The 22,146-nt window shown below is 42.8% G+C and overlaps 1 protein-coding gene across 1 annotated transcript in view; it reads right to left on the reverse strand.

Moving 5' to 3' along the window:
- The window catches only part of LOC135552605 (piwi-like protein 2), a 37,250-nt gene that overhangs the window by 9,755 nt on the left and 5,349 nt on the right, over positions 1-22,146 (reverse strand). Inside the window, exons 6-16 of the mRNA XM_064984356.1 lie at positions 21,929-22,046; positions 21,528-21,652; positions 19,028-19,108; positions 18,819-18,932; positions 16,402-16,590; positions 13,561-13,645; positions 13,153-13,245; positions 12,736-12,876; positions 2,851-2,964; positions 2,178-2,366; positions 1,674-1,775 (exon numbers count right to left, since the gene is read on the reverse strand). Coding sequence (XP_064840428.1) covers positions 1,674-1,775; positions 2,178-2,366; positions 2,851-2,964; positions 12,736-12,876; positions 13,153-13,245; positions 13,561-13,645; positions 16,402-16,590; positions 18,819-18,932; positions 19,028-19,108; positions 21,528-21,652; positions 21,929-22,046 — 1,351 coding nt within the window. The remainder of the gene's footprint in view (positions 1-1,673; positions 1,776-2,177; positions 2,367-2,850; positions 2,965-12,735; positions 12,877-13,152; positions 13,246-13,560; positions 13,646-16,401; positions 16,591-18,818; positions 18,933-19,027; positions 19,109-21,527; positions 21,653-21,928; positions 22,047-22,146) is intronic.

A 22,146-nucleotide genomic window follows, 5' to 3' on the forward strand; every position in this document is an offset into this window, starting at 1 on the left:
ACACTACAGGCTGATCCAACTGATGTAATGTACTTAAAACAAGTCAAAATGTGGCTCAGTAGTGTGTGTGGCCTCCACGTGCATGTATGACCTCCCTATAACGCCTGGGCATGCTCCTGAGGTCAGTCTGGGCATGCTCCAACTCCTGGACAGTCTGTGGTGCAACATCTGGTGGATGGAACGAGACATGATGTCCCAGATGTGCTCAATTGGATTCAGGTCTGGGGAACGGGCGGGCCAGTCCATAGAATCAATGCCTTCCTCTTGCAGGAACTGCTGACACACTCCAGTCACATGAGGTCAAGCATTGCCTTGCATTAGGAGGAACCCAGGGCCAACCGCACCAGCATATGGTCTCACAAGGGGTCTGAGGACCTCATCTCGGTACCTAATGGCAGTCAGGCTACCTCTGGCGAGCACCTGGAGGGCTGTGCGGCCCCCCCAAAGAAATGCCACCACACACCATGACTGACCCACCGCCAAACCGGTCATGCCGGTTGTTGGCAGCAGAACGGAGGATGTTGCAGGCAGCAGAACGTTCTCCACGGCGTCTCCCGACTCTGTCACGTGCTCAGTGTGAACCTGCTTTCATCTGTGAAGAGCACAGGGCGCCAGTGGCGAATTTGCCAATCTTGGTGTTCTCTGGCAAATGCCAACGTCCTGCACTGTGTTGCGCTGTAAGCACAACAACCACCTGTGGACGTCGGGCCCTCATACCACCCTCATGGAGTCTGTTTCTGACCGTTTGAGCAGACACATGCACATTTATGGCCTGCTGGAGGTCATTTTGCAGGGCTCTGGCAGTGCTCCTCCTTGCACAAAGTCGGAGGTAGCGGTCCTGCTGCTGGGTTGTTGCCCTCCTACGGCCTCATCCACGTCTCCTGATGTACTGGCCTGTCTCCTGGTAGCGCCTCCATGCTGACAGACACAGCAAACCTTCTTGCCACAGCTCGCATTGATGTGCCATCCTGGATAAGCTGCACTACCTGAGCCACTTGTGTGGGTTGTAGACTCCGTCTCATGCTACCACTAGAGTGAAAGCACCGCCAGCATTCAAAAGTGACCAAAACATCAGCCAGGAAGCATAGGAACTGAGAAGTGGTCTGTGGTTGCCACCTGCAGAACCACTCCTTTATTGGGGGTGTCTTGCTAATTGCCTATAATTTCCACAACAGCATGTGAAATTTATTGTCAATCAGTGTTGCTTCCTAAGTGGACAGTTTGATTTCACAGAAGTGTGATTGACTTGGAGTTACATTGTGTTGTTTAAGTGTTCCCTTTATTTTATGGGGCAGTGTATATATATTGCCGTCTGGTTTGTTTAATATAAGGAACTTGAAATTATTTACACGTCACTTTTGATATTTAAGCATATTTTAGCAATGACATTTACTCATGATACTTAAGTATATTTAAAAACAAATAATTAGACTTTTACTTACATAGTATTTTACTGGGTGAGTTTTGAGTCATTTCCAATTAAGGTATCTTTACTTTTTCTCAACTTTGACAACTTTTTCTACCACTGCCGAGGTGTAGGTTAAGAAAAACAGTGCTGGCACCTAGCCATGTTATTTGTATGTTTACTGTATGTTGTGTGTTTGTTGCAGAGTGGACAATCCTGGCTAAATGAAGAGCAATCGTGAATTGTCTGGAGATGTGGCAGAGTTAACCTGAGAGGGCACGGGACTCTGGACGCAGCACAGCTTCTTGATGGCACTGTAGAGGTCGTCTCTGTTGCCTGTCATGATGCACACTACCAACTGCACATTGGGCTGAAAAATGGGCCAAGGTAAAAAGAGAAAGCTCATAATAGATTCATAATTAATAGGATTTATATAGCGCTTTTCCACATCAAAGAGCTTTAGAATGAAAGGACAAATCTCCCTACCCCCCGCGTTTATGTATTACTGATGTGAATAACTCATACAGCATCATAGAAATAACCACGAAGTTGAGATACATTCATGAAACAAACTAACTTCCACATTTTTACTAGTCAAATGTTTGAAGTAGGCTCAAAGGTTTGGGGTGTAAGAGGGGTTGGGAAGATATTCAGAACATTTTTACTGTATTTCTCTTCATGGCCTATACAGATTCTGTGACTCAATAACAACAATTGATCACAAAAAAAAGACTGTTCTAAGGTGCTCAGAGACAGTAGTGTCATGTCCTACCTCACTAGTGAGCTGGGAGTGGATGCTCTTGACGTAGGTCTCGGTGCGGTCGTCCTTCAGCTCCACGCGGATGGGCCGATCCAGCCTCAGGCCCATAGGTCCGGCCACCTTCCCAAAGCAGGACACTAGCTCCTCGGCCTGCTCAGCACAGCGCCGAGGGTAGAAAATGGCCCAGCAGTTCATGGGGATCTGAGAGAAAAACAACAGAACGGGCCAGAGAAGTGTGAGACTGAAATGGCATTATTCCCTATATTTTTTTATTTTACCTTTATTTAATTAACTAGGCAAGTCAGTTAAGAACAAATTCTTATTTTCAATGACGGCCTAGGAACAATGGGTTAACTGCCTGTTCAGGGGCAGAACGACAGATTTGTACCTTGTCAGCTCGGGGATTTGAACTTGCAACCTTTCGGTTACTAGTCCAACACTAACCACTAGGCTACCCTGCCGCCCCATATAATGCACTATGATTGGCCAAAGCCAGGCTGATTTCTTGATTCCTCCGTTTCTTTTTCTTCAACTAAATCAAAACGTTTAAAGTGACTGCGTAGGAGACTGATATCCTTAAATCAACCCTAAAACAGACTGCAATACAGACACAAATAATAGTAAGCTAGTCATTCTCCTGACATCATTAGTGTGCTGTACTTGACCCTTTGACCGTGAGACTCACACAACTGATAGAAGCATCCCTGATAACCTCCCTGGACCAGCTGACATCAGCTCCGGTGACAAAGGACACTGACTGCAGACAGATGGTCTCCATAGGCAGAATTCTTCCTATAGTCTGGATGGAACAACAGAATAGTTCAAGTTTCCACAAGCATCCCCCCCCCCCCCCCCCCAAATAAATGCCTGCGGGGTCGATAATTGTCGGTTATCACCCTAGCCATAGTGTGTGTGTGTGTGTGTGTGTAAAAGTAATAGGCCCCCCGACCCACCATTTTTGCCAAACAAGCGCTTTTTTGGTGGCCTCTGCTCATTCTGATGCTAGATTGTAGGCCAGCAACTATCACGAAATAACACTGATCACATTTTTTCACACTTTTAAGGTTATTTTAAATCAGCTCTTGTACAATATGATATAAAACACAGGGAAAATATATTTTACTGCACTGGGCATTTAAATAATCCTGTAAGAGTCTGCTGACTTCCACAGGCTTTTAAGAGGCATTTTCTCAGCTATCTGCAATACAGGTAAAATCAATATTCTTTGAAAATCCCAGATAAGTATCATTAGAACCATTCAATCCATTTCCTTTTATCATATTTTGAACCACTCTCGACTAGCCTACCTATTGTTCCTGCAGTGAGGAGGATTCACCATCTTCATGTTTTTTTCAACAATTTATCTGCAGATAATTGCTAAAAAGCATACCAGTATGCAAATTAGGAAGCCAAATGAACGTCTTACCGATGCGATTCGGTAGGCTACTGCCGAGTTACTCACTTAAAAACACCACTGTCTGGCAAATCCTGATGGACTGCATATCGGAAATACAAATGAGATCTTTGGTTAACCTGTTGATGCTCTGGGGGAGCTATTTCATTTTTGGATGAAAAACGTTCCCGTTTTAAACAAGATATTTTCTCACAAAAAGATGCTCGACTATGCATATAATTGATAGCTTTCGAAAGAAAACACTCTGACGTGTCCAGAACTACCAAAATATTTTCTGTGCGTGCCCTAGAACGTGAGCTTCAGGCAAAACCAAGATGAGACGGCATCCAGGAAAAGAGCAGGATTTTTGAGGCTCTGTTTTCCATTGTCTCCTTATATGGCTGTGAATGCGAGAGGAGTGAGTCAACCCTTTCTGTCGTTTCCCCAAGGTGTCTGCAGCATTGTGACGTATTTGTAGGCAGATCATTGGAAGATTGACCATAAGAGACCACATTTACCAGGTGTCCGCCCGGTGTCCTGCGCCGAAATTGGTGCGCAAAAGTCAGCTGCCAGTATTTTTCCATGGGATTCAGAGAGGAAAGCAAGCTTCCACGAACGATAGATCAATGAAGAGATATGTGAAAAAACACCTTGAGGATTGATTCCAAACAACGTTTGCCATGTTTCGGTCGATATTATGTAGTTAATTCGGAAAAAGTTTTACGTTGTAGGTGACTGAATTTTCGGTTCGTTCCGGTAGCCAGACGCAATGTAGAAAACGGAACGATTTCTCCTACACACAGACGCTTTCAGGAAAAACTGCGCATTTGGTATGTAACTGAGAGTCTCCTCATTGAAAACATCAGAAGCTCTTCAAAGGTAAATGATTTTATTTATTTGGTTATCTGGTTTTTGTGAAAATGTTGCGTGCTAAATGCTACTCAAAATGCTATGCTAGCTTTGCATACTCTTACACAAATTAGTCAATTTCTATGGTTCAAAAGCATATTTTGAAAATCTGAGATGACAGGGTTGTTAAGAAAAGGCTAAGCTTGAGAGCAGACGCATTATTTTCATTTTATTTGCGATTTTCAGAAATCGTTAACGTTGCGTTATGCTAATGAGCCTGAGGCTTTAGTCACGATCCCGGATCCGGGATGGGGAGTTCCAAGAGGTTAATTAACTTGCACCAATGCGATACCTTGGACATATAACTACGTTACCGGGCCAGTATGGTATAGTTCTTAAATGCATTGGGGTCATGCAGGACCTATAGGATGCTTTCGCTCTATATTCAGCTATTAATAGGCTATATTTGGTTATTATGATATGTATTAAGATGCTATGTAATAATTTAGCAATACAAGTCTACTCTATTCTTTAGAATCGCGTTGTATTAATTGCATACATTTTTGCTTCAAAAGCATGTCATTTTGAAAAGATTTGAAAATAGAACACTGCCTCTAAGACAAAGATTCCAAAATAGATATCTACATGGCTACAGTAGGCTACCCAAGACTAATGCTCGGCATCTTTTTGTAGCTTTATTTTTGCAGACTATCCACAGTAGCCATCATATTGCTAGTATGTTCACTATTGAAGGTTTACTTCTGTAAATCACTTTCCCTAAAATAAATAAGCTCAGCTTGCATGTGCTGTGTGAAGGCATCAACTCATGTATGCTCAGGTATTTGGGCCTTGCGGGAGCGTGGTGGTGCTTGAATGAACGGTCATAAATTTTGCTCAAATAAAAATAGCATGACTTTTTGTCTGAAGAGAATTGAAAAGTTGCCTTTTAATTTAAGTGGAAAAAGTAGCCAGCTGAAAATGAGTCCGTAATCGGCTGTATACCCGACAGCCGGTGCTAGTGGAAAACACGATCTTGCTTATCAACTGAGATTTACTCCTGGGAATTGCTTTTATTACTTGACTACTTTTTATAGTTACACAAAGAAAGGTCTGTGAGCCTGTATGCATAAAACGTCTCCAGCGTGGGGAAAAGTAAAACCGGAGAGTAGTGGATATAGACTACCGTGGTTAAGGAGTCAGGGTAAGAGCTCTGTATAAACATTCTTTACCCTTGAGTCTCATTAACTCACCAGGTATGTATTTTTAGGAGACTTTTTAACCCATTAAGAGCTATTCTAACCCATTAGGAGATGCAAGCAGGTCACTGCAAATTGTTAATCAACTGAGATTCACCCCTGGGAATTGCTTTTAATTACTTGACTTTTAAAAGCAGGTTTTAGACAATTTATGATATGCTCTTGTGGGTAAACATTAAGGTAGAAGCGGTTTGTCCCCAAGATGAAAATCAGGGTGGGGACTGTGGATCCGTCTATGTCCTTTAGTACGTTCATTCGTCACACGCGATATCTGACAGCACTCGCCCAATTTTGACTCAACTTTGGAGAGTCTTGCCACAGAGATCTGGCATTTTACAAAATTACTCTGATTGGCCAGATGGTGGTGCTATAACAAGCGATTGAAAATGCTAAATCTGAAAGGTCACGCCCGAAACACTGTTTGACCTAAAGTCATGAAATTCGGTACAAAGGTCCCTCTCCTCACAAGGAACACGTTTTCCTCAGGGTCTCATAAGGTGCGACATGATGGAATTGAAAAAGTTGTAAAACAAAACACACTTAAAACACTATTCCTATGGCACCGAATGATCAATCTGCACAAAACTTGATATGTGGCATCTATGGACAAAGGTCTCAACGTAATCCTTGCCAGGCTAGTACCTAAAAGAACATGTGTGGTCTGGCACATAAATCAGTCAAGGATATTAGTACTATAACAACATTTGGTACACAAGTTGCAAACACTGTCAAGACTCAACATATGCAAAAAAACATTCATATCGACAACACGGTGGTGTTATAACAGGCACATGCTTATATCTCTTGATCTGTTATATTCAGTGAGATGAAATATGGCACACATGCTCAGGGATATAAGTCTAGCTGACCATTGCAATCTCAGACACCACTGGCCCGATTTTGACAAAAGTTGGGTCTTGCCATAGAGATCCACCATTTACAAAATTACACTGATTGGCCCAAGGGGGCGCTACATCATTCATGGGGGACAACAACGTTTAAATGTTGCCCTGTTTTTCACATTTTACATTTACATTTAAGTCATTTAGCAGACGCTCTTATCCAGAGCGACTTACAAATTGGACAGTTCTAAGTTGTTTTTCGAAGGCTAAACTCAGCTTCAACGTGGACCCTGGGAGCTGTGCTGGGAACCTTTCTGCATACAGGACAAGCTCAATAGACCTAACCATAGCAAGTGATTAAGGACCAGAAGAACTTCATTAAATTTCATAGTAATCATAAATTGTGAATTTAATTTAACACACGACTGACCTCTTGTCCATTTACCGTCAATGGATTTCACTAACGACGATCCAGTACCCGGCCATTTTTGAAAAATGTTTGAGTGAGAATGTTTTTTATTTTGTAATGAGCTGTGTGGAGTCTCACCACTAGTGTGACCACATTTAAAATAGCCAAAAGCGTGACAAGATTATTTTGCGGGACATTGCGGGTCAGTGTAGTAGATGGTGTTAAAGTATATAGCCTCCCTTTATTTTGTTTCAATCAAAGCATATTCTGCCTAGTGGTCCGCACTGTTGAGTTTTGGCCACATTACATTATTTTTCTAAAATCGTATAAGAAATGTGGTGGTGTTTTTGGTGTAACAGTGACGTTATAACAAGGCATTAAATTAACACCTGCCAAACGTGGGTAGGTTTAGTTATTGGCGGGTAAGAATGTCTATTTCACCAACCACGTTGCTGGGTGGTCAATTTGCAGGGCTCTCCATTGAGAGCATTACATTCGCAAATAAAAATTGTCAAAAGTATGAGCACGTGCGAGTTAGAACAATGCTGCGGTAGCTGTTTAAGTATTCCTGCCCTTTTGTTTCATAGCTGCTAATTGCACAAAGAAATACAAATCCTGTCTCATCTCGAGCATAAACTGCCTTGCATAGGAGATGTGCGCAATGAGTGGTGATAATCATTTCGAGGCACTGGCACATGCATAAAAGTTGGTCTAGTTTACTTGACAGTCTACTAAGTGAGACTTTTTCCTCGTGAGTTTTGGGGACTTTTTAGATTTTGTTCACAATTTCAGTTGTTTTTCAAACGTTAGAGTCAACTGCATCAGTTGATAGCGAACAGACATCCTAGTCAGATTCCAAATCTCACACAAACAGACTCCAGTGGCAACGTTAAGAAGGTAACCTCCCGGCCTTAAAGGAGCATCTGAACATTGATATTTTGATTATTAAAAGACTCCGGTCACAAAAAAATGAAATTAAGCATTACACCACATTACTTCTTACTAATACATTTCTTGTTTACGAAAGCATGCGCATCTGGGTTTTTTTGTACTTAACTATGAAAAAATATTTTAGCTGGTAAAAAAATCTGAGTGGCTGGTAGATTAAAAATCTACTTAAGATTTAAAACAGGATTGAATGAAGTAGAAGCAAATATGTTGAAAGAGCAACTAATGAGCACGAGAGCTTCGCAAGTTTGATGAAATTACTGTATATCTTAAGCAGATTTTTTTTTATAGTAGTTAAGCCTGTCTTTTCCAAGTTTAGCTGGAATTTAGCCCGAAAGGATTAGAGAAATATGATTGGTTGACGAACAGCTCATTACAAGATCATGGGCATTAATATGGAGTTGGTCCCCCCTTTGCTGCTATAACAGCCGCCACTCTTCTGGAAAGGCTTTCCACTACATGTTGTAAAATTGCTGCAGGGATTTGCTTCCATTCAGCCACAAAAACATTAGTGAGGTTGGGCACTGATGTTGGGCGATTAGGTCTGGCACACAGTCGGTGTTCCAATTTATCCCAAAGGTGTTCGATAGGGTTGAAGTCAAGGCTCTATACAGTCCAGTCAAGTTCATCCACACCGATCTCGACAAACCATTTCTGTATGGACCTCGCTTTGTGCACAGGGGCATTGTCATGCTGAAACAGGAAAGGGCCTCCTCCTCCACCAAGCGTTACTGTTGGCACTAGACATTCAGGCAGGTAGCGTTCTCCTGGAATCCGTCAAACCCAGATTCATCATTCGAACTGCAAGAAAGTGAAGGTTGATTCATCACTCCAGAGAACGGAGTTCTACTGCTCCAGATTCCAATGGCGTGAGCTTTACACCACTCCAACCAATGCTTGGCATTGCTCCTGGTGATCTTAGGCTTATGTGCGGCAGCTTGGCCATGGAAACCAATTTCATTAAGCTTCCGACAAACAGTTCTGGTGCTGACGTTGCTTCAAGGCTATTTGGAACTCGGTAGTTAGTGTTGCAACTGAAGAAAGACCATTTTTACGCACTACGTGCTTCAGCATTCTGTGGGCTTATGTGGCCTACCACTTTGCGGCTGAGCCGTTGATGTTTCCACTTCACATTAACAGCACTTACAGTTGACAGGGAGACCGCTCTAGCAGTGCAGACATTTTACGAACTGACTTGTTGGAAAGATGGCAATGGTTTGTCTATGGAGATTGCATGGCTGTGTGCTCAATTTTATGCACCTGTCAGCAATGAAACAGCCAAATCCACTAATTTGAAGGGCTGTCCACACACCTGTATATATAGTGTATGTTTTCATAAACGCCACGTGACTGCAAAAGACGGGTAGGATTGTCTGACTGAAATATGGGTGTATGAATTGATTGCAAAAAAAAAAAAAAACTTTATTTAACCAGGTAGGCCAGTTGAGAATAAGTTCTGATTTGCAACTGCGACCTGGCCAAGATAAAGCAAAGCAGTGTGACACAAACAACACAGAGTTACACATGGAATAAACAAATGTAGAGTCAATAACACAATAGAACAAAAATCTATATAAAGTGTGTGCAAATGAGGTAAGATTAGGGAGGTAAGGCAATAAATAGGGCATGGTGGCGAAGTAATTACAATTTAGCAATTAAACACTGGTGTGATAGATGTGCAGAAGATGAAAGTGTAATTAGAGATAGGGGGTGCAAAGGAGCAAAACATTTTTTATAACAATATGGGATGAGGTAGTTGGATGGGCTATTTACAGATGGGCTTTGTACAGGTGCAATGATCTGTGAGCTGCTCTGACAGCTGGTGCTTAAAGTGAGAGAGGGAGATAGAGACTCCAGCTTCAGTGATTTTTGCAATTCATTCCAGTCATTGGCAGCAGAGAACTGGAAGGAAAGGCAGCCAAAGGACGAATTGGCTTTGGGGGTGCCCAGTGAAATGTACCTGCTGGAGCGAGTGCTACGGGTGAGTGCTGCTATGGTGACCAGTGAGCTGAGATAAGGCGGGGCTTTACCTAGCAAAGACTTATAGATGACCTGAAGCCAGTGGGTTTGGCGACGAATATGAAGCGAGGGCCAGCCAACGAGAGCACACAGGTCACAGTGGTGGGTAGTGTATGGGGCTTTGGTGACAAAACAGATAGACTGCATCCAATTTATTGAGTAGGGTATTGGAGGCTATATTGTAAATGACATCGCCGAAGTCGAGGATTGGTAGGATGGTCAGTTTTACAAAGGTATGTTTGGCAGCATGAGTGAAGGATGCTTTGTTGCAAAATAGGAAGCCAATTCTAGATTTAACTTTGGATTGGAGATGTTTGATGTAAGTCTAGAAGGAGAGTTTATAGTCTAACCAGACACCTAGGTATTTGTAGTTGTCCACATATTCTAAGTCAGAGCCGTCCAGAGTAGTGATGTTGGACAGGCGGGCAGGTGCAGGCAGAGATTGGTTTAACCTCTTACACTTATGGTGGCGCTATTTCATTTTTGGAAGAAAAACGTTCCCGTTTTAAACAAGATATTTTGTCACAAAAAGATGCTCGACTATGCATATAATTGCTACTGTTCGAAAGAAAACACTCTGACGTGTCCAGAAATACAAATATCTTCTCTGTGCGTGCCCTTTAACGTGAGCTTCAGGCAAAACCAAGATGACTTGGCATCCAGGAAATGACAAGGATTTTTGAGGCTCTGTCTTTCATGATCTCCTTATATGGCTGTGAACGCAAGAGGAATGAGTCTGCCCTTTCTGTCGTTTCCCCAAGGTGTCTGCAGCATTGTGACGTATTTGTAGGCAGATCGTTGGAAGATTGACCATAAGAGACCACATTTACCACGTGTCCGCCCGGTGTCCTGCGCCGAAATTGGTGCGCAAAGTCACCTGCCAGTATTTTTCCATGGGGCACAGAGAGAGAAGCAAGCTTCCACGAACTGCATGTCAATGAAGAGATATGTGAAAAAACACCTTGAGGATTGATTCCAAACAACGTTTGCCATGTTTCGGTCGATATTATGTAGTTAATCCGGAAAAAGTTTCACGTTGTAAGTGACTGCATTTTCGGTTCGTTTCGGTAGCCAGGCGCAATGTAGAAAACGGAACGATTTCTCCTACACACAGACGCTTTCAGTGCGCATCTGGTATGTGGCTGGGAGTCTCCTCATTGAAAACATCAGAAGCTCTTCAAAGGTAAATGATTTTATTTATTTGGTTATCTGGCTTTTGTGAAAATGTTGCGTGCTACATGCTACACAAAATGCTATGCTAGCTTTGCATACTCTTACACAAATTAGTCAATTTCTATGGTTCAAAAGCATATTTTGAAAATCTGAGATGACAGTGTTGTTAAGAAAAGGCTAAGCTTGAGAGCAAACGCATTATTTTAATTTTATTTGCGATTTTCAGAAATCGTTAACGTTGCGTTATGCTAATGAGCCTGAGGCTTAGTCACAATCCCGGATCCGGGATGGGGAGTTTCAAGAGGTTAAGAGCATTTATTTAGTTTTACTTGTATTTAAGAGCAGTTGGAGGCCACGGAAGGAGAGTTGAATGGTATTGGAGCTCGTTTGGAGGTTAGTTAAAACACAGTGTCCAAAGAAGGGCCAGAAGTATACAGAATGGTGTCGTCTGCGTAGGTGGATCAGAGACTCACCAGCAGCAAGAACGACATCATTGATGAATACAGAGAAGAGAGTCGGTCGAAGAATAGAACCCTGTGGCACCCCCATAGAGACAGCCAGAGGCCCGGACAACAGACCCTCCGATTTGACACACTGAACTCTATCAGAGAAGTAGTTGGTGAACCAGGCGAGGCAATCATTTGAGAAACCAAGGCTGTCGAGTCTGCCGATGAGGATGTGGTGATTGACAGAGTCGAAAGCCTTGGCCAGGTCAATGAATACGGCTGCACAGCATTGTTTTATCGATGAAGGTTAAGATATCGTTTAGGACCTTGAGCGTGACTGAGGTGCACCCATGACCAGCTCGTAAAAGAGATTGCGTAGAGGAGAAGGTACGGTGGGATTCAAAATGGTCGGTGATCCGTTTGTTAACTTGGCTTTCGAAGACCTTTGAAAGGCAGGGTACGATAGATAGAGGTCTAATAGTTTGGGTCTAGAGTGTCACCCCCTTTGAAGAGGGGGATGACCGCAGTAGCTTTCAATCTTGGAGATCTCAGACAACACGAAAGAGAGGTTGAACAGGCTAGTAATAGGGGTTGCAACAATTGCGGCAGATAATTTTAGTAAGAGAGGGTCCAGATTGTCCAGCCCAGCTGACTTGTAGGGATCCAGATTTTGCAACTATTTCAGAACATCAGCAATCAGCAATCTGGATTTGGATGAAGGAGAAATGGGGAAGGCTTGGGCAAGTTGCTGTGAGGACATGCTTGTTGGTCGCCGGACAAAGGGACAAAATGTGGGACTGTCCCGTATAATCCGGGAATGTGGTCACCCTACTCACCACTAGGCTTGGTGGTGCCAAATAAATGATCTCCAGCTCAGGGCTCCAGCTATGCATTTGGTTTGCTAACTTACTAGGTAAGCAGCTAGCATGCCAGATCAAGCTTCTTGGATACAGCAGAGATAAATAATCCCCTCCTGGATCAAGATCCTTGATGACTTATTATTTTTTGTGCTGTTGTTTTTTTTCTCATTGGAAAGAAAAAGCACCCCTTGTGTACACTGCCGTATACCCCAGTATGGTTCAGGAACGGTTAGAAAATCTGAATACTGCCCCAACCTACTCACCAACAGATAAATAAATGTTAATTGTGTCTTTATATGTGTGACTTTAGCTACACAACTAATTTGTCTCCGAGATAAATTATATGTATTGTTTGATTGTGCAGTGTATACTCACCACCAGGATGTCTTGACTGATCTCCAGCCCCCAGCGTGCCAGTTCTGTCTGGGCCTCTGGGTTGGTGTTGATGTTCTTCAGGAGCTGCTTCAGGGAGTGAGTGTGCTGCTCACTACTCACATTGATGTGCATCGTCAAGTCCTGGGACGGTAAAACCAGCACTTTCAGAATCTATACAGTACTAGACTCTCTGCCCGAGTTACTATGTGACGTTTCTGGGTACAAATATAATTCCCCCCCCCCCCCCCCTATTCAATTGATTTCATTGCGCCAGGAAAACTAAAGCAAGCGCAGCTAAAGTCTTTGATAGACAAATTGGCTGGTTACTATTGCTATCAAATTACTGTGTTGCCTTCATGTACAGTGGATGTCATAGAACATTCCCTAGGGAGAATTCATTGCCGACAATGACTTCACCTTCATGGCGCGGAAGTCCTTTCTCATTTTGTCAGGGATTCCAGTCATAAAGGAGAGCTCTGGCAGAAGCAGGATCTCGCCGGTTATGACTTGCTGTAAGACAAAAACACACAATAAAATATAATGTATATTGTATCTTTATGGAGAAAATGGCTCCAACTCAAAAACTCAAATGACTATCTACAAAGCATGTGTGATAGTAGAACATAAAGACGTAATGAATACAGACTCAAGCCACAAGGTGTCATTCTGTTACAAGGATACAGACAAGTACTTTGTTACAGGGTAGTTGGGTGTGTGAGGAAAGACAAGATCCTGTTAATCAATGAGTATGAAATAAATAAGTACAAAAAGTTAACTATGTCAAGATAAAGCTACATTTCATAATATCCTTTGAAATAGTTTTACCTTTCCCCCAGGCTTGGACCTCTCTTTGGGTCGATGGATAAGCATGGGTTGGTCCATCTCTTTTATGGTGATGCCATAGTTTTTGCTGTTCAGATTATAGGAAAAAAGTTAAAATAGACAAGTTTTCCCATATATTCATTTAGCAGCTGTGGCAAAGCTGCAAAAAAATATGGAATTATCTTTATACACTGCTCAAAAAATTAAAGGGAACACTAAAATAACACATCCTAGATCTGAATGAATGAAATATTCTTATTAAATACTTTTTTCTTTACATAGTTGAATGTGCTGACAACAAAATCACACAATAATTATCAATGGAAATCAAATTTATCAACCCATGGAGGTCTGGATTTGGAGTCACACTCAAAATTAAAGTGGAAAACCACACTACAGGCTGATCCAACTTTGATGTAATGTCTTTAAAACACGTCAAAATGAGGCTCAGTAGTGTGTGAGGCCTCCACGTGCCTGTATGACCTCCCTACAACGCCTGGGCATGCTCCTGATGAGGTGGCGGATGGTCTCCTGAGGGATCTCCTCCCAGACCTGGACTAAAGCATTGTGGCGTTGGTGGATGGAGCGAGGCATGATGTCCCAGATGTGCTCAATTGGATTCAGGTCTGGGGAACGGGCGGGCCAGTCCATAGCATCAATGCCTTCCTCTTGCAGGAACTGCTGACACACTCCAGTACATGAGGTCTAGCATTGTCTTACATTAGGAGGAATCCAGGGCCAACCGCACCAGCATATGGTCTCACAAGGGGTCTGAGGATCTCATCTCGGTACCTAATGGCAGTCAGGCTACCTCTGGCGAGCACCTGGAGGGCTGTGCGGCCCCCCCAAAGAAATGCCACCACACACCATGACTGACCCACCGCCAAACCGGTTATGCCGGTTGTTGGCAGCAGAACGGAGGATGTTGCAGGCAGCAGAACGTTCTCCACGGCGTCTCCCGACTCTGTCACGTGCTCAGTGTGAACCTGCTTTCATCTGTGAAGAGCACAGGGCGCCAGTGGCGAATTTGCCAATCTTGGTGTTCTCTGGCAAATGCCAAACGTCCTGCACGGTGTTGGGCTGTATGCACAACCCCCACCTGTGGACATCGGGCCCTCATACCACCCTCATGGAGTTTGTTTCTGACCGTTTGAGCAGACACATATATGGCCTGCTGGAGGTCATTTTGCAGGGCTCTGGCAGTGCTCCTCCTTGCACAAAGGTGGAGGTAGCGGTCCTGCTGCTGGGTTGTTGCACTCCTACGGCCTCCTCCACGTCTCCTGATGTACTGGCCTGTCTCCTGGTAGCGCCTCCATGCTTTGGACACAGCAAACCTTCTTGCCACAGCTCGCATTGATATGCAATCCTGGATGAGCTGCACTACCTGAGCCACTTGTGTGGGTTGTAGACTCCGTCTCATGCTACCACTAGAGTGAAAGCACCGCCAGCATTCAAAAGTGACCAAAACATCAGCCAGGAAGCATAGGAACTGAGAAGTGGTCTGGTCACCACTAGCAGAACAACTCCTTTATTGGGGGTGTCTTGCTAAATGACTATAATTTCCACCTGTCGTTTATTCCATTTGCACAACAGCATGTGAAATCAGTGTAGCTTCCTAAGTGGACAGTTTGATTTCACAGAAGTGTGATTGACTTGGAGTTACATTGTGTTGTTTAACTTCTTGGCTATAGGGGGCGCTATTTTAATTTTTGGATGAAAAACGTTCCCGTTTTAAACAAGATATTTTGTCACGAAAAGATGCTTGACTATGCATATAATTGACAGCTTTGGAAAGAAAACACTGACGTTTCCAAAACTGCAAAGATATTGTCTGTGAGTGCCACAGAACTGATGTTACAGAAAAAACCCAGATAAAAATCCAATCAGGAAGTGCCGCATTTTCTGAAACCCCCTCACGGCAATGACTCCTTATATGGCTGTGAAGGAGCTTGGAGTCAGCTTACGTTTTCCACAAGGTGTCTGCAGCATTGTGACGTATTTGTAGGCATATCATTGGAAGATTGACCATAAGAGACTACATCTACCAGGTGGTCGCTTGGTGTCCTCCGTCACAATTATTGCGTAATCTCCAGCTGCAGTATTTTTCCCGTTTGCTTCTGATGAGAAGCCAACTGCCACTGATAGATTATCGAATAGATATGTGAAAAACACCTTGAGGATTGATTCTAAACAACGTTTGCCATGTTTCTGTCGATATTATGGAGCTAATTTGGAAAAAAGTTTGGCGTTGTAAGTGACTGCATTTTCCGGTGTTTTTCTTAGCCAAACATGATGAACAAAACGGAGCTATTTCATCTACACAAATAATATTTTTGGAAAAAATGAACATTTGCTATCTAACTAAGAGTCTCGTCATTGAAAACATCCGAAGTTCTTCAAAAGGTAAATGATTTTATTTGAATGCTATTCTTGTTTTTGTGAAAATGTTGCCTTCTGAATGCTAGGCTTAATGCTATGCTAGGCTATCAATACTCTTACACAAATGCGTGTGTCGCTTTGGTTGAAAAGCATAACAAAAGGCTAAGCTTGTGTTTGAATATATTTATTTCATTTGCGATTTTCATGAATAACAAACGTTGCGTTATGGTAATGAGCTTGAGGCTATGATTACACTCCCAGATACGGGATTTCTCGACGCTAGAGGTTAAGTGTTCCCTTTATTTTTTTGAGCAGTGTATATACACACACACATTCCTGCCAAGGCGCTTTTAAATGGATAGTTGTTGGCTCAATGACTGGAAGTCTATGGGAACAGCTAGCATGCTATTGCGCTAACGCTAGAAGAACTCTACATAACAAATGCACACAATTCTCCAGCCTTACCTGTAGTACTCGACGAAAGTGGTCGTTGTGCCGTCGGCCATGGTGAAGGTGTCTTTGGGGGACTTGCCCCACTCAATGTCGTCGATGCGGTAGGTGCGGTTGTTGTATCGGGTGATGACAATGCTGCCTATCAGCTCTTTGGTGCACTCATCCTGGAAGCTCTCCCTGCTTTGCTGGTAGATCACGTTCCTGGATGGGAGAGGGGTCAAAAGGTCAAAGGTTACCAATCAGGGCCCCGCAACTCACCCCAATTTGGCCTGAAAATCACCCCATTTATGCTCTGCATGTCATTCCATTTAAAACCGCCAAGTAAAAAGAACGAAAGAAAAAAAACAAGGGAATAACACTCGCACTTGTCTTTTTATTCTACCACTGACTTTGCTGATAAATACTTTTGAGGAAAAATGTACTTACTATGTGGTTGTCTCACCTAGTTACCTAAAGATGAATGCACTAAGTCGTTCTGAAAAAGAGCATCTGCTAAATGACTAAAATGTAAACTCATTTGTTCCTTGCATGTGACCCTTTAGTGCCCTAGCCTTGACATAACCCCACAGTCTCAAGTCCATGAGATAGTATGTCTCAACCAATTTGAAACGGTGTCCAAACCTCTAAGAGCAGGCAGATTTACTTTCCGTGAAAGCTTGATGTGTGTGGAAATATACAGTTGAAGTCGGAAGTTTACATACTTAGGTTTGAGTCATTAAAACTAGTTTTTCAACCACTCCACAAATTTTGTGTTAACAAACTATAGTTTTGGGAAGTCGGTTCGGACATCTACTTTGTGCATGACAATTTTTCCAACAACTGTTTACAGACAGAATATTTCACTTATAATTCACTGAATCATAATTCAAGTGGGTCAGACGTTTACATACACTTAGTTGACCGTGCCTTTAAACAGCTTGGAAAATTCCAGAAAATGTCATGGCTTTAGAAGCTTCTGATAGGCTAATTAACATAATTTGAGTAAATTGGAAGTGTACCTGTGGATGTATTTCAAGGCCTACCTTCAAACCCAGTGCCTCTTTGCTTGACATCATGGGAAAATCAAAAGAAATCAGCCAAGACGTCAGATTGTTTTTTCTAGACCTCCACAAGTCTGGTTCATCCTTGGGAGCAATTTCCAAACAGCTGAAAGTACCACGTTCATCTGTACAAACAATAGTACGCAAGTATAAACACCATGGGACCACGCAGCCGTCATACCGCTCAGGAAGGAGACACGTTCTGTCTCTTAGAGATACGAGTCCAGTATCGACATAACCTGAAAGGCCGCACAGCAAGGAAGAAGCCACTGCTCCAGAAGCAACATAAAAAAGCCAGACTACGGTTTGCAACTGCACATGGGACAAAGATCATACTTTTTGGAGAAATGTCCTCTGGTCTGATGAAACAAAAATAGAACTGTTTGGCCATGACCATCATTATGTTCAGAGGAGGAAAAAGGGGGGTGGCTTGCAAGCCGAAGAACATCATCCCAACTGTGAAGCACGGGGGTGGCATGTTGTGGGGGTGCTTTGCTGCAGGAGGGACTGGTGCACTTGACAAAATAGATGTCATCATGAGGTAGGAAAATGATGTGGATATATTGAAGCAACATCTCAATCAGTCAGGAAGTTAAAGCTTGGTCACAAATGGGTCTTCCAAATGGACAATGACCCCAAGCATACTTCCAAAATTGTGGCAAAATGGCTTAAGGACAACAAAGTCAAGGTATTGGAGTGACCATCACAAAGCCCTGACCTCAATCCTATAGATGACTTGTGGACAGAACTGGAAAAGTGTTTGAGAGCAAGGAGGCCGACAAACCTGACACAGACCAGCTGTCAGGAGGAATGGGCCAAACTTCACGCAACTTACTGTGGGAAGCTTGTGGAAGGATACCCAAAACATTTGACCCAAGTTAAACAATTTAAAAGGCAATGGTACCAAATACTATGAGTGTATGTAAACTTCTGACCCACTGGGAATGTGATGAAAGAAATAAAAGCTGAAATAAATAATTATCTACTATTACTCTGACATTTCACATTCTAAAAATAATGTGGTGATCCTAACTGACCTAAGACAGGGATATTTTACTAGGATTAAATGTCAGGAATTGTGAAAAACTGAGTTCAAATGTATTCGGCTAAGGTGTACGTAAACTTCTGACTTCAACTGTACATGGTGTATCAATGAATATGCTATTTGTAAATATCTCTATGACCAGCATAAGAATACGGCCTGTTTAAAATTTTATGAACTCATCACATACTGTAGACAGTGCATCATGTGGATATGCACACCATGTGAACAAATAACTGGCAAGAGAAGAGATTTATCATGCATATTTTAGAGTATCACAAAAGTTAGTAAGTTACGTAATGCAACAATGCTTCTATGTGGTGTAAGGTGCACTGAAATAATCTCACATGCAGTCGAGGACAGAGTCATTTCGCAGCACTTTGTGGGACACATCCACCTGGAGGTACAGGCCTCCGTCAGTGTGCTTTATGCACGTTGAGTAACCTGGCCACACCTGCAACCTAGGATAACAGAAGACAGAAACCAAGGGGCTTGAGTCAACTGCTATGATCATTGAGATTTCAATTGGAGTATAATTTCTAATCTAATCACTTACCGATGCTTCCCAAGTATGACTGCGCTTTTTGGATCGTAATGATTCCGCCCCACAAGCTTCAGTCCCAGGATCTTCATTACCCTTGACAACACACATGAGGAGAACAATGTCTTGCTGCACCAGACAAATTTAACATTTGGTAAAGCCAGTGAGATGTTTATTATTATTATTGTTTTTTTTGTGTGTTTTTTTTACAAAAACATAAAACGCAACATGCAACAAAGATTTTAATGAGTTACAGTTCATATAAGGAAATCAATCAATTGCAATAAATTAATTAGGCCCTAATCTATGGATTTCACAATACATGTGAATAGAGATATGCATATTTTGGTCACAGATACACAGCATGGCCAAAAGGATGTGGACACCCTTCGTATTAGTGGATTCGGCTATTTCAGACACACCCGTTGCTGACAGGTGTATAAAATCGAGCACACAGCCATGCAATCTTCATAGACAAACACTGGCAGTAGAATGGCCTTGCTGAAGAGTTCAGTGACTTTCAACGTGGCACTGTCATAGGATGCCTCCTTTCCAACAAGTCAGTTCATCAAATTCCTGTCCTGCTAGAGCTGCCCCGGTGAACTGTAAGTGCTTTTATTGTGAAGTGGAAACATCTAGGAGCAACAACAGCTCAGCAGAGAAGTAGTAGGCCACACAAGCTCACAGAATGGGAACGCAGAGTGCTGATGCGTGTAAAAAATAATGTCTGGCCTTGGTTGCAACACTCACTAACTACAGAGATCCAAACTACCTCTGAAAGCAACATCAGCAGAAGAACTGTTTGTCGGGACGCTTCATGAAATAGGTTTCCATGGTCGAGCAGCGCATACAAGACTAAGACCATCATGGGCAATGCCGATCGTTGGTGTAAAGTGCGGACTCTGGCGCAGTGGAAACGGTTTCTCTGGCGTGATGAATCACACTTCACCATCTGGCAGTTCAACAGACAAATCTGGGTTTGGCGGATGACAGGAGAACGCTAACTGCCTGAATGCATAGTGCCAACTGTAAAGTTCGGTGGTGGAGGAATAATGGTCTAGGGCTGTTTTTCATGTTTCGGGCTAGGTCCCTTAGTTCCAGTAAAGGGAAATCTTAACGCTATAGCATACAATAACATTCTAGACAATTCTGTGCTTCCAACTTTATTGCAACAGTTTGGGAAAGGCCCGTTCCCGTTTAAGAATGACAATGTCCCCATGCACAAAGCGAGGTCCATCCAGAAATACTTCTCGAGATCAGTGTGAAAGAACTTGACTGGCCTGCACAGAGCCCTGACCTCGACCCTATTGAACACCTTTGGGATGAACGCCGACTGCGAGCCAGGCCTATTTGCCCAACATCAGTGTCCGACCTCACAAATGCGTGACAACTCCTTTTCAAAGAGTGGATCAGGCTGTTGATTGTGGCCTGTGGAATGTTGTCCCACTCCTTTTCAATGGCTGTGACACGCTCTCGTACACATCAATCCAGAGTATCCCAAACATGCTCAAGGGGTGACATGTCTGGTAAGTATACAAGCCATGGAAGAACTGGAACATTTTCAGCTTCTAGGAATTGTGAACAGATCCTTGTGACATGGGGCCATGCATTATCATGCTGAAACATGAGGTGATGGTAGCACAACAATGGGCCTCAAGATCTCTTCACGGTATCTCTGTGCATTCAAATTACCATTATGCTCGTTGTTAGTAGCTTATGGCTACCCATACCATAACCCCACCGCCACCATGGGGCACTCTGTTCCCAACGTTGGCATCAGCAAACCGCTCGCCCACACAACGACGGTTGGACGTACTGCCAAATTTTCTAAAAGGAAGTTGGAGGCAGCTTCTGGTAGAGAAATAAACATTAAATTCTCTGGCAACAGTTCTGGTGGACGTTACTGCTGTCAGCATGCCCATTGCACACTCCCTCAAAACCTGGCATCTGTGTTGCGATAAATACTGCACATTGTGCCCCTGTGTAATAATCATGCTGTTTAATCATCTTTACATGTTGCATTTATATTCTTGTTCAGTGTATAATTCGCTACTTCAGTGAAAAATCTTTAGGATTTAGGGGGAAATGGAACGTTTTAAAAGAAGTCTGGTTTTCTGTGTAAAACAGCTGAAGCCTCGCAATAAAGCATGTTTTTGCATGAAGCTATCAAGCAAGCACAATAGATAAGAGATTAGCTCATTACTGACAATATGGGTACACTAAGGCCAGCTTAGCGCACAGAGAACTTCCCTCGTAAGTAGACCACAGGCCTTTTGTTGAAAAACACCCCCAATATATCCTAATTTAAAGTGAAAATGTCAATTAGCAATTAGCAGTTTATATTGCAGCATCAGTGTGTTATTATTAGATTCAAAATGGAAGCAAACAGAAAATCAGCAGGGACTACACAAATTTGTCCAATAAGAAACATTGTTTTCCATTGTAAAATATTTTGCTACAGTGTGCCATAATGATGGCTAAGTTTTGCCCAAATGAATAAGGACGGCCCTGTCACCTTCTCAGCACCACGTTGTAGAAGGGGATGCACAGGTCAGAGTTGGGTGGAAGGATCTTAGTCATCTGGACCTTGATGTCAACCTCCTGGTTGTCAGTTCGTCTCACACTCTTTAGGTGAACCACCTGTATGGAGGAAAGATTAACATCACAACATGGGGCACAGAGGGGAAGATGGCTAAAGACAGGAGTGTAGCTGCCCTATGTGCCACATCCGTATTGCGTGTTAATGTTGGGTCTAGTTGATTGAAGACACTTTTAAAACAGTAGTTACTATAACTCAAATGCGTAAGCAACTGTTCCCGTTTTGTGTATTTACAAGTATAAGCCAATTATCTGCACATAATTAATACACATCTATAGTCACAGACACAGTAGGCCAGACAGAGAAAAGTGACATACCTCTTCCATCTTCACAGGGAGGTAGAGAATTGAGCCATCAAAAGCAACAACCTCCCCAGTAGTGGGGCGATGGTCCTTCATCATGCCAAATCGCATACCCATCGACTCCACATTAGGACTGAAAAGTGGGATAAAATGTAATAAGTTACTCCTCTTTAACAGACCAAATGATATTTCCAGAGCAGATATTTTACACATGAATGCTGCATAAAATATGT

Source organism: Oncorhynchus masou, chromosome 1 (assembly GCF_036934945.1).
Source record: "Oncorhynchus masou masou isolate Uvic2021 chromosome 1, UVic_Omas_1.1, whole genome shotgun sequence".
Classification (NCBI taxonomy): Eukaryota; Metazoa; Chordata; class Actinopteri; order Salmoniformes; family Salmonidae; genus Oncorhynchus; species Oncorhynchus masou.